The 13,077-nt window shown below is 41.9% G+C and overlaps 1 protein-coding gene across 3 annotated transcripts in view; it reads right to left on the bottom strand.

Moving 5' to 3' along the window:
* Positions 1-4: 4 nt before the first annotated feature.
* The window catches only part of si:ch73-204p21.2, a 34,083-nt gene continuing 21,010 nt past the window's right edge, over positions 5-13,077 (bottom strand). For all 3 annotated transcript variants that reach the window (XM_047031592.1, XM_047031593.1, XM_047031594.1), the window contains one exon: positions 5-1,168. In XM_047031592.1, coding sequence (XP_046887548.1) covers positions 585-1,168 — 584 coding nt within the window. In that variant the 3' untranslated portion in view covers positions 5-584. The remainder of the gene's footprint in view (positions 1,169-13,077) is intronic.

Here is a 13,077-nt window from a genome sequence, read left to right as displayed (position 1 = left end):
TGACTGAACTTGTTTTTGTTCATTCTATTGACGCAAAGTTTTTTTAATTTACATTTGTAAGTACAAAGATTGGTAATATGGGCAATTTATTCACACTTAATTATTCATACAAATGTAATGAAAGCATTATTTTCCCCCAATTCTTTTTTCTCAAAGTTAAACTTTCAATTTGCTTCATGAACAGTCCACAGTATGTAAAAGAAACCAGAAAATTTAAAAAAGAACAGGTAACACTTTAGATACAGGTGCTTTATATTATTACATTTTCTATATTATAAATAATGCACATTGTTGAGCATGCTATAGGTTAAATAGTTAATTAATGATTTCCTGTTTTATATACTATATAGTCAAATGTTGTCTGCACTGTTAAAGAAGCCTGAAAACCACACATTTTGTTGCCAATAACTTTGTTATTGTTTATCTGAAATTAAACTTGAAGTTAAACTAAACACATTGGATTGTAATTTTTAGACATGATACTTTCAAAAAAAAATCTTAGGAATTATCAAAGCAATCCTAATTTATGGAGCTTTTAAAATAATGTATGAATGTACTCCAGGTAAAATAATTCACAGTCAACCCTATAGTTCTGCACTCCTGTCTGGTAATGGAGGTGAAGATTCCTCCACCTCATTCTCTTTTTCATCCTCTGGGGGTGGAACAGGGGGTGGAGTTGGACACTTACACCTTCTGCTTACCTGTGCATACAATGGATTCCAGTCCTTGTCACTCAAACTTGCCTTCACCTCCTCCATCAAGGAGGTGGAGGTGACAGGCATGGTAAAACCATCCTCTGTCGATGTGATCGAGTCTGAGTTGATGTCTGGCTGCTTGGCTGGGTTTGATCTAATTTTCACTGTAGACTCATAACCTGGGGATACCAGGTTCACCTCATCCAGGATGACCTCCACAGGAAGGGCTTCAACCTTCCTATCACCCCCAATAATATCATAGATGTGCTGGTGAAGATCCTCCACAGAAGCCCCCTGTATCCTTTCCAGACCCAGGCCCTCCTCCATGGGCCGAGGCTGATGGATGGTCCCCCTGTTGGTGTTTACCTGGGGTGGGTCAACAAAGAGCAATGGGAGGGCAGACGGGAGGAAAGAGTCCATGTGGCCTTGGGGTGTACAGAGCTCCAAATAGGGGGTTTCTCTGTTCACCTTACCTGCAATAGGAGAGAGCAAGTGACTGAGAAAAGTCTTAAATATTAACTACTTAATATAGTAAACTAAAATAGTTACAGTATTTTACAATGACTATGACCATTTAAAAAAATTTTTTCATAGTTAGCTCAACATCCGTCTGTGCTGGCTATACAATTAACACATTTCTTGTTGCTTTGACACAAAATGTATAGCTCAACCAAGACCAAAACAATCAATTGTTACTGTCCAATTTACCAATGCTTTCACATTTTGTTAGAACAGACAACATCATGTTCAAAACCTAACTTATTGGCTAAAGTCAAAGTGAACAGCTGTTCATATTGTGAGTTGAAACACAAATATATCCCCTGTATTTTATTGTATTGCTACTGAGAAACAGCTGGTTGAAGTTATGCAAATACAGTAAATCACAACTGATTCCCAACTTGGAAACACTCAGGTGTTGAGGTTCTTTCAATCGCATGACTGTATGGTATATATAGGGAGGACCTCTTTGGGCTGATCTTGTGTGGAAAAAGAACAATTTAGAGCAACACGAAGAAAGTAAGTATATGTAATGCCTGCACGAGGCAGAGGAAGTACCAGAACAGGGGAGAGGGAGGGGAGTTAGAATGCGTGCTGGCACTCAGACAAGGGCCAGAGCTAGGGTAACTGATGAAATTCTGTAAATGGCAGCTATATTGCATATTTATTGAAGTAATGTCCTGTTGCAAATGAAGCCTTTACTGCAGCAATTATGTTTCTGTCTTTTTTTTTTTATACAGTTTTTAACCGTACATTCTATAAAGCGACTCTGAGATGGGTCATACATTTTTTGTTCTGAATTTCTGCAGCAAAAGAAACAAAATGTATGCATTTACTAAACCCAACAAAACAAAAATGTAAAGAGGCTTCAAAAGAAACTGCAACGCAAAACACAATCTATGATCCATACACTGTGAGACCTGACACATACAGTACCAGTCAAAAGTTTGGACACATTTTCCCATGTTTCCAAACTTTTGACTAGTACTGTACACACGCACGCACACATACAGATACACACACAGATACACACACACACACACACACACAGCTACACATACAGACACACACACAGATACACATACAGATACACATGCACACACAAGCAAAACACAGGTTGGCAAATGATCATGTTGTTCACATCACGTACAGTACCAGTCAATAATGTGGACACATTTCCCCATTGAATGTTTCCAAACTTTTGACTGGTACTGTGTATAAAAGAATGCAGTTTCTGTAATTACATCAGATTTGAGTGTTTTTATGACATTGTGCTATGATTGGCTAAATGTTCCCGTTGAAAGAGAACGTGTGTTAGTGTTTTGGTAGACATGGTGTATTGTTCAGTGTATTTTTGTGTTATGAAACTTAGTGTTTAGTTTACAATGTGTGATTTGAGCATGATATGAACAGTTTTACTAATTGTGTGTGGTAAGTGTGTTGGTATATTAGTTTTTTTCGATTGCTAGACGACAGTGGGCACAACTGAAGCCACATGTGCAAAACTCAAACTACAGTCTGCACAGCAGCAGTTCATGTGGACCAAACTCTTGTTTTTCATTGCTTGAACACAGTTTTCAAAACTCTACCCACTTATCCCATGGCTTTAACCACAACGTGCAAAACACTGTGGATTCACAGCACTTTGTTCAAATGCCAACACACTGCTGTCAAAACTGTTAACCACAAATTCAAAACAGAATGGAATTCAGCCTGGTGCATTTCAAACACTGCTGTTGCAATTTCAGCTGAAAGCTTAAGCAGGTGTTGTTCACAGTTTTTTTCAATCGCTATGACAGTTTTTTCAATACCTTTAACAAGTTTTCTAAACTCTTAACGCACCATCACACCTACCACACACAGTTGGCAAAACTGTTAATTTCATGCTCAAAATCACACATCGTAAACTAAACTCCAACACTAATTGTCATAACACAAAAATACACTAAACATGATACCATGTTTACCAAACGCTAACACACGTTCTCTTTTCAGGAACATTTAGTCAATCATAGCACAATGTCATAAAAAATACTAACAGGTGGAATTACAGACACTGCATTCATTTATGCAGGTATGTGTCAGGTCTCACAGTATATGGATTATAGATTGTGTTTGCAATGCAGTTTCTTTTGAAGCCTGTCTACATTTTAGTTTTGTTGGGTTTTACATGCATTTTGTGTCAAAGCAACAAGAAATGTCTTAATTGTACAGCCTACACAGACGGATGTTGTGCTAACTGTGTTTAGAGTTTAGGAAACTTGTTACAGGTATCGAAAAAAAGGTCATAGCAATTGTAAAAAACTGTAAAAAACAGTAAGACTTGTTAGTGAACACATATATATATATATAGGTAGAGCTCATAAAGACTCATTTTGGAAATGGAACAAGGACGGGTTGGTAGAAATGGAACAAGGACGGGTTGGTAGAAGGAGAAGAGTGGCAGGGAGAGGGCTGCGTGGAGGAAGACAAAGAAGACAAAGACCAGTTATTTCAGATGAAATAAGGGCTACACTTAGAGACCATGTTGTGAACCATGGTCTCTCATTGAGAGAGGCAGGGTTGAGGGTGCAACCCAATCTGCAAAGATACACAGTGGCATTTCTAAAGCGAATTTTGTGCTGCAATGGCCAATGGTGGTTTGCTTCTCAACACACCACTCATTGGCCCACACAACACAGAAAGGCTTATAGCTTTCCTAGAACAGCTCTATGCTGAGCTAGTGCCAGCAGAACAGGGAGAGCCAGTAAGAAACTCCCAAGTTTCTGTCATAGTTTGCGATAATGTTGCTATTCTCGGATTTGCAGCTGTCACAGATTGGTTTGCAGCACATCGCAGATTTATGGTTTTGTACCTGCCTCCATATTCACCCTTCCTCAACCCAATAGAGGAGTTTTTCTCTGCCTGGATGTGGAAAGTGTATGATCACCACCCACATAATTAAATGTCTCTTTTGGAAGCCATGAGTGCCGGATGTGAGGACACAAGTCTACAGGACTGCCCCGGTTGGATAAGGGACTCCAGAAAGTTCTTACCCAGGTGCATGGCAAGAGAAAACATTATATGTGATGTTGATGAAAACCTGTGGCCTGGTGCTAAAGAGAGGCATGATTAGCCCCTAAATTCTGTGTTAGTTACAGCATGTACTTTTAGTTTCTACCTTTTTTTCTCATTACTATAATTCCATAAATTGCTACAGACAAAATAAAAACATATATCCATTGGAGCAAACTTCTTATTTTCATTTACCTCAAAGAATTGTTGTGTAAAAAAAATTAAAATAAACCATGTGAAAGAATATCACTTTGTATGAAGTCACTCAAATTATTGAAACTGCAAAAATAAAAAGTTTGTATTTTCTGTATTGGTGTTTGACGCTAGTGTTTTTCTCAGTGTGTTCTGAGTGACAGTGCAAGGCCGGCCCAAGGCATAAGCGAACTAAGCGGCTGCTTTGGGCCCTCGTGGCCACCAGAGGGCCCCCAAGAGCACATTAAACAACAGTTTAATGTCATTTATTTTAAAGCAACTCAGAGGGGCCCCCAAATTAATTCTGCTAAGGGCCTGTAGCAGAGAGTCAACAGACAAAGCTTGGTACCATCCACACCTTTCCCCTACCCCCGAAAAGGGGGAAGGGTCCTTCCCCCTTTTGTCCTTATCTCCCAGAAGATGCTTCAAAGGCCCTGACCCAGCATGGGGTCAGGAACAGAGACCACATGGTCACACAGTATCAGACAATGGAGTATAAGGGAGAACTTTCTTTTGTGGAGTTACAAACATATTTCTCAAGGACTACATGGCTCATGGACACTAATTCAATGACAGTAGTCGATGTGTTATAATGTGTGTTTTCTCATTTACCTAGAACGTGTTTAATTGATGTTTGATTATAACTCCCCTTCAGATATAGTTAAATCAGTCAATCTTGATATCAAAATAATTGTATCATACTAACAAAACCAGTTATGAACGTTGTATTGCTCTATTCTGAAGTTTAAGCATTTCATGGACATTTGAGATAATGGAATTTAAACTATCAGCCACTTCACACCTCTGGGCAGATCTCAAGACGACGCCCAGGTGGAAGTAACTGACCAATGAGAGAGGTCACCTTCACACGGATGACCCCCTGTTCTTTGGAGTATAAAATCGCCGAACTTACAATCACCCCCGCTTGTTCGTAGGATTAACTTGGGGTGAACGCGTCACTCTCTAACCTTTACCTCATAACCTGCACCTTCACTTTGCGCCCGGAACTTTGACGAGAGATTCCGTTTCCTATTCGTTGGATATAACGAACCATTGACTCCGTTCTTCAAACCGACAAAAGTAACTGCGATTTGCAATATTTCTTACTTGTGACATATTGGCATGTTGTGATTGAATTGTCGATGTTTGATTGTATTTTACAAATGATTTAACTTGACCATCGTTAGATCAGTTGCTATTGATCGTCCATTGTTACTATAGAAGCCTCTTCCTCTGTACCTCTTCCTCACTCTCTCTCTCCCCTCCCCCTCCACACGCGCTCTACGCAGCCATTGTGCCAGTGCGCTCTCATTAGAATTTAGGCCTACTGTACTGCTTTAGCCCAACTAACCCATAACTTATCTGGTATGTGTTCACTATAATTACATTCTCTTAAATAAATCATTGTGTATAATACTCGCGTATCTCTCACGTTATATGATCTGCTCTACTTTCATAGAATTCCCTACTTAAGATTAGACTGATTATTACGAGTGCTATTATTCAATATTATTAAACAAGGTTTCCTCTGTCCCTTTCACGAATCAGAGGTGGTGCCCCCAAGAACGACTATACTTTATTATAAACTAAGTATTGCTAATCTTAACCGTGCAAACCACACTAAGTACTGGAGCCCCGTGCGAGGCTTTGAAACAGATTGAAATGAGCGATTTATAACTTGAGATACATCTTCCGTCTGAAACAGAACCCACCCTCCCACCCTTTTGGTTAAATTAACGTCCGTTGTATTTAACTATTCCCCAAATAGCTACAGTTTTAAACACTGTTTGAATACTGTGTGTGTACTGATTGAATTGGTTTTTCGTAACAACTGAATGTTTGTGGTTGCTATTTAGCTTTGAGCTAAAAGTTGAGCGAAGGTACGCGCGTGCGCAGTGACACGGCGTCCCGTCTCATTTCATTTGGTAAATCTAAAGGCAGCGCTTCCAAGAGAAGGCATAAGAACCTCTTAACGGGTCATAACCACTACTTATATTGGTACCATACACGCTTCTAAAAGGTGTATCTTAGTAGTGTTTCCTATTTTGGGTTAACGAATTACCCTTGAAACTGATAAGTTGTTCCAGTAAACAAACATGCGGTTTAGTCCTAGAGGACTTTTATTTTGAAAGAGACTTAAGCAAATTCACCTTGAAACTGATAAGTTGTTCCGAGAAACAAACATGCGGTTTAGTCCTAAAGGACTTTTATTTTGAGTGAGACTTAAGCGAATTACCCTTGAATCTGATAAGTTGTTCCGAGAAACAAACATGCGGTTTTGTCCTAAAGGACTTTTATTTTGAAAGATACTTCACAGTTCTTTACTAAGCTATATGCTTCAATATTGTTAAGCAATTCGTCATTGATTAACCTAGCTTTTCGAAAAAAGCTTCACTTTGTTTTGCATGTAATTCAACATTAATGTAAACACTCAACTTTCTAGAATCAATAAAGTACCAGTAAAATAATTATTGAGACAGTGGGTCGCTGTAATTTAAAGACTTTTATTGCGTGCTTAACCGGAAATAGTTACGCTTCGTCAGCAAGACTTGTAATTTGATTTCATTCCGCGCACTAAAAGTGGAAGTTGTCAGAATATCGGCGCTGTTGACCATCCTGAACTGTAATTCTATTTACCCCTCATCAGTATCCAATTTTAACACAATCACTAAATAATAATTAAACGTAAAGTGTATTATTTTTAGTTTGCCCACTTTATTTGCGATCAGTCCAAAAGGACTTTTGTTTGGAAGTAGCCGGACAACGCAGCCTGTACCGTCGCAAATTGTTAAACTATTCTTACATAGATTAACCTAGCTTTCGAAAAAGCTCCACTTTGTTTTGCATGTAATTCAACATTAATGTAAACACTCAACTTTATAGAATCAATAAAGTAACAGTAAAATAATTATTGAGACAGTGGGTCGCTGTAATTTAAAGACTTTTATTGCTTGCTTAACCGGAAATAGTTACGCTTCGTCAGCAAGACTTGTAATTTGATTTCATTCCGCGCACTTAAAAGTGGAAGTTGTCAGAATATCGGCGCTGTTGACCATCCTGAACTGTAATTCTATTTACCCCTCATCAGTATCCAATTTTAACACAATCACTAAATAATAATTAAACGTAAAGTGTATTATTTTTAGTTTGCCCACTTTATTTGCGATCAGTCCAAAAGGACTTTTGTTTGGAAGTAGCCGGACAACGCAGCCTGTACTGTCGCAAATTGTTAAACTATTCTTAAATAGATTAACCTAGCTTTCGAAAAAGCTTCACTTTGTTTTGCATGTAATTCAACATTAATGTAAACACTCAACTTTCTAGAATCAATAAAGTAACAGTAAAATAATTATTGAGACAGTGGGTCGCTGTAATTTAAAGACTTTTATTGCTTGCTTAACCGGAAATAGTTACGCTTCGTCAGCAAGACTTGTAATTTGATTTCATTCCGCGCACTTAAAAGTGGATGTTGTTGGAATATCGGCGCTGTTGACCATCCGGAACTGTAATTCTATTTACCCCTCATCAGTATCCAATTTTAACACAGTCACTAAACAATAATTTAACGTAAAGTGTATTATTTTTAGTTTGCCCACTTTATCTGCGATCAGTCCAAAAGGACTTTTGTTTGGAAGTAGCCGAACAACGCAGCTTGTACTGTCACAAATTGTTAAACTATTCTTAAATTGATAAACCTACGCCTTCGAAAAGAAGCTTCACTGTCTTACATTCAATTCGACATTAATGTAAAACCTTGCCCAATTTAAAGCTACATTATAGATGCCGCAGGAATTTGGTTTATTATCTGCAATTCGATCTGCGATTATTACCTTAATATTAATTTTTAATTTGAAATTAATTTCACTTTTGGATTGTTAATCCTTGAATACTAATTTAGGAGTTAAAGTTAATATAAATTTAATTTCTATTAAAACCATTTTTTTTTTTTTTACAATTTTTTTTGTTTAAAAAAAAAAACAACACTACAAAATTAGTGCCTAAGAACTTTACCACAATAGCATTGTGTTAATAACCGCCATTAGCCGAACCAATCCCTAGTTAACTAAACATGTCTCACCTCACGGAAGCTGAGAAATTGATGGTCTACCTGTCAGAAAAAGAAAACCCAAACTATGTAGAAACTCTAACCGATCTACCGTTTGAGGGGATCGCATTGAAAACCCTGGAAGTGGTCGCAGAAGATGTGGGCCAACCATTGAACAAGTCCCAAACCATCAAATGCATATCCAGCCTCGGTCTAAACTACGCTGCACAACTCAGGTTATCAATTGCGGATGTCAAAACACAATGGGCACAAGCTCTCCGAGATCAAGAAGAGGCTCTCAAAGTGACAGAAAGTAAACGACAGCGCCGGGAACAATTGGAACAAGAAGCAAGCGACCTGACTGGAGAACTGGAGAGCGCTAAAACTAACCTAATACAACAGGAAATGTCCCTCAAACAGGCCCTCAAAGCAAAAGCAATGGAACAGAACCGACGAGAAGAAAGAGAACAGGAAGCCAGCAGTTTAGCCGAAGAACTAGAAGACGCTAAGACTCAGCTAACGCAACAAGAAAGATCCCTCAAAGATGCCCTCGAAGCAGAAGAAAGAGAACAGGAAACCAGCGACCTAGTCGAAGAACTGGAAAAAGCTAAAACACACCTAACGGAACAGGAAACACAGCTAACGGAACAGGAAACGCAGCTAATACGACAGGAATTGACCTTCAAAGATGCCCTCGAAGCGAAAGAAGGAGCTAACCGAAGCTATGCCTCCGTCACACTTGAAGATGAAGTGCCCGGCAAAGGATCGCTGGACACGGGTGCAGAACTCTGCCTAATTGCACCCACCTTGGCCGCCCAGCTAAAAGGAATAGCTAGCTCACACAGAAGATGGATTAACAGTGAAGATAGCGAATTCAACATCACAGGCTTCACCCAAAACAAAGCTCCATTCACAGAGACTCTGTACTTGAAGCAAACACTTGGGGAAATGCACCTAATCCACCCCATCCATGTCTCTTCGCTTGAGACCGAAAAACTGCTGATTGGACACAATCTACTCAACAGAAAGGAACCCCTCCTTGACTTCAACCAAAACCAGATGTGGACCCACGTCAAGAAGCCTTATCCACTGCCTCACCCTGAAGTCCAGAACACAGTCTTCACAGTGGAAGGGGGGGGACATCCCACGTCTGATCCACATCTCTCAGAAGAGGACCCGATCCATGGGTTAGATGGCCACTCCAGACCGCCCCAGAGCTACGCCACTCAACCATCAAGAAAAAAGGGTCGAAAAGAATTAGCAAAACGCCATGACCGTCGGATGCCAGCAGAAACCCACCTGCGACGAGAAGCGTCACAGGCCCAAAAGAAGTCACATGATGCAAATTGGATGAGAGGGCAGAAAGTAGGAAGACCTACTTTGGTCGACAAGTATCCCAGAAGAAGCACCCCAGCTGTGACGAAGTGGCACAACCCCCGGAAGAGACCACCGCTACTCGCGGACAACAAGCCAGGCACAGAGCCCTACCCTGGCTTCGAAACAGAAGTGATACAACAGCTGGGAAAAGCTGATGCCTTGGAAGAGGACACACAGAGACAACAGCTGAGACAGCTGTTCTACAAGCACAGTGCAATCTTCTCCAAGGATTCCTTGAATTGTGGAGCAACAGACATCCACACTGTTCGCATCCCCACGGATCCAAACGCGGCCCCAACGTTTGTACGGCAGTACAAAATCCCACTGGCTGCTTACAACTCAGTACAAGAAATCATCGACTCACTGTTACAAAAACAGATCATCAGAGAATGCAATAGCACCTACAACGCCCCCCTGTGGCCGGTGCTCAAGCCTACTGGAAAATGGAGGCTCACCATTGACTATCGACAACTCAACAAGCAAGTCCCGTTGTCACGATGGCCAATGATCCATCTTGACCAAGAATTGGCCAAGATCTCTCAAGCACAATACTTCTCAACAGTTGATGTTGCCAACGGGTTCTGGACAATGAAAGTGGACCCAGGAGACCCACACAAACTGGCCTTCTCGTTCGCAAACCGCCAATTCACTTTCAACAAATGCCCCTTCGGCTACTCCAACTCACCCGCAGAGTCCAATATCTTCTTGCACAAGGCAATGCCTGACGCAGCCACCAGAGGCAACCTAATCTGCGTGGATGACGTCCTGATGCGAAGCCAGTCATGGTCAGACCACCTTCAGAAAATTGACCATGCCCTCTCACAACTCTCCCAAGCAGGAGCAAAGCTTGCCCTGTCGAAAGGACAATGGGGGAGGAAAAAGGTGAACTACGTTGGTCTCCTAGTAGGACCCAATGGGATCGAGCCCCAATCAACCAGAATTGAAGCGATACAGAACATAAAAACGCCGGCAGACATATCGGAACTACGAAGCTTCCTAGGAATCTGCAACTACTCAAGGCAATTCATTGAGAACTATGCAGACATCTCCAAACCCCTAAAATCACTCCTCCAAAAAGAAACAAACTTCCACTGGAGTGAACAACACAGCGCGGCGATGACGGAACTCAAACACCGGCTGTGCACTGCTCCATGTCTGGCCTACCCCAACAAAGACAAGGAGTACCACTTGGAGGCTGGATTTTCCAAACACTGCATGAGTGCAGGTTTATACCAAATCTATGATAAAGACAAACGTATCGTCGCCTACGCAAGCAAAAATCTCAGCATGGTGGAAGACAAGTTCTCAGACTGCGAGACAGCGTTGCTGTCCACGGTGTGGGCAGTAGAACATTTCCGGAACTATGTCGGAGGGCAGAAGATAATCATCGAAACATGCCACCAACCGGTCACCTTCCTCAACAGCCAAAGACTACGTGAAGGAAGGGTTTCCAACAGCCGAATAGCCACCTGGATGATGGCCTTCCAAGGCTATGACATCGAAGTCAAGTATGGACAAAACAACAAAATGTCCCTAGGCCAAGGCCTGGCTACGTGCCAACATTGTGTCAGGGAGGACACCTCCGTGGAATCGCCAACAATCACCGCTGCACCACCTCCACCACCGTCAAATCACCACTACTTCGATGAGAACACCTGCGATGGCTTACCAACAGCATTCGTTGATGGATGTTCCTTCCATCATGAAAAAGATGTCCGAGCTGGAGTGGGAATAACCTGGGAAAACGATCCCAACCTCAAGACCCAACAGATCCAGCTTGGAACTAAAACCAGCCAATATGCAGAATTAGCTGGAATCCTCATCACGGTTCAGCAAGCCGCTGAAAATAACCTAAAAACCTTTGTGATCTGCAGTGACTCCAACTACGCCAGACTCTCTTTCATATGTCACCTGCCTAACTGGAAGCAAAACGACATGAAGAATCAACGTGGAAAAGAGGTGAAGAACCCGGAACTGATCCTGGCGTGCGACAAAATCGTCACAAAACAGAACATGATGATATATTGGAAGAAAGTGAAGGGTCATTCACATGTCCCAGGACCAGATAAATCCGGGAATGATGAAGCCGACAGACTGGCCAAAGCGGGCGCCATCACAGGCACGCCATGGAAATTCAAAGAAGAATGGCTGCCACGGACGCCATCCCAAGAAGTTCATGCTGTCACACGAAGCAAAAACAAAAAGGTCACTCCCAAACCCAGTAGTGCTACCCTTACAACTGACCTTGCAAGTCCACTTCACGATTCTGATCTAGTGTCAATGCAACAACGAGATCCAGCGACCAACGCCATGCTCCTGTTCCTGACAAAACCAGACGAATATCCAATTACTGCTCAAGCAATGGAAAACTCAGTGGATCTGAACAACCTCTACAATAACAGACACCACCTCAGGATCGAAAAAAACCTGCTGGTACATGTTTCAGATGCGTACCGGGCCCACAGATGGGTGGTCCCCACGGCACACAGGGGGGTGATGATGGTCCATGCACACGATGAACCCTGCGGAGGCCATCAAGGAGCCACGACCACTTTTGACACTCTCCGCCACATTGTCTACTGGCCATACATGGAAAAAGACGTGTCAAATTATGTGAAAGGATGCCTGGTCTGCTGTCAGTTCCAACCTGCCAGACCCCTTCACCGAGCACCGTTACAAAAGAAAGGTATAACGTTCCCCTGGTCAAACATCCAAATCGACTGGATTGGACCAGTGGCAAAATCCTCAAGAGGACACAAGTACCTTCTAACGGTGACATGTGCTTTCACCAAATGGATAGAATGTCTCCCAGCGCCAAATGATACAGCAGAAACCACCGCCGTCCTACTAATCAACCATGTCTTCAGTCGCTACGGATTGCCAATGTCAATTGACAGTGACCGAGGAACCCACTTCACGGCAACAGTGATGACAGAACTATGGAAAATGCTCGGAGTCCAAACAAAACTCCATATTCCGTACCATCCCCAATCGTCCGGACAGGTGGAGCGAGCTAACAAAACCATAGTGAACATCCTGAAGAAGTACGTGTCCTGTAACCACAAGGACTGGGATATCAAGCTCCCGCTGGTCCTGATGGCCATCAGGGCCACGCCCCACCATTCCACAGGCGTGACACCTTTTGAAATGATGACAGGAAGACAGATGACGCTGCCCCTGCACCTCCTATACCAAACAGGAGATGCCGCCGTCGCA

The sequence above is a fragment of the Hypomesus transpacificus genome, chromosome 12 (genome assembly GCF_021917145.1).
Source record: "Hypomesus transpacificus isolate Combined female chromosome 12, fHypTra1, whole genome shotgun sequence".
NCBI lineage: Eukaryota > Metazoa > Chordata > Actinopteri > Osmeriformes > Osmeridae > Hypomesus > Hypomesus transpacificus.
The sequence above is the reverse complement of the archived record's forward strand: the minus strand, read 5'-3'. Positions and strand labels throughout refer to the sequence as shown.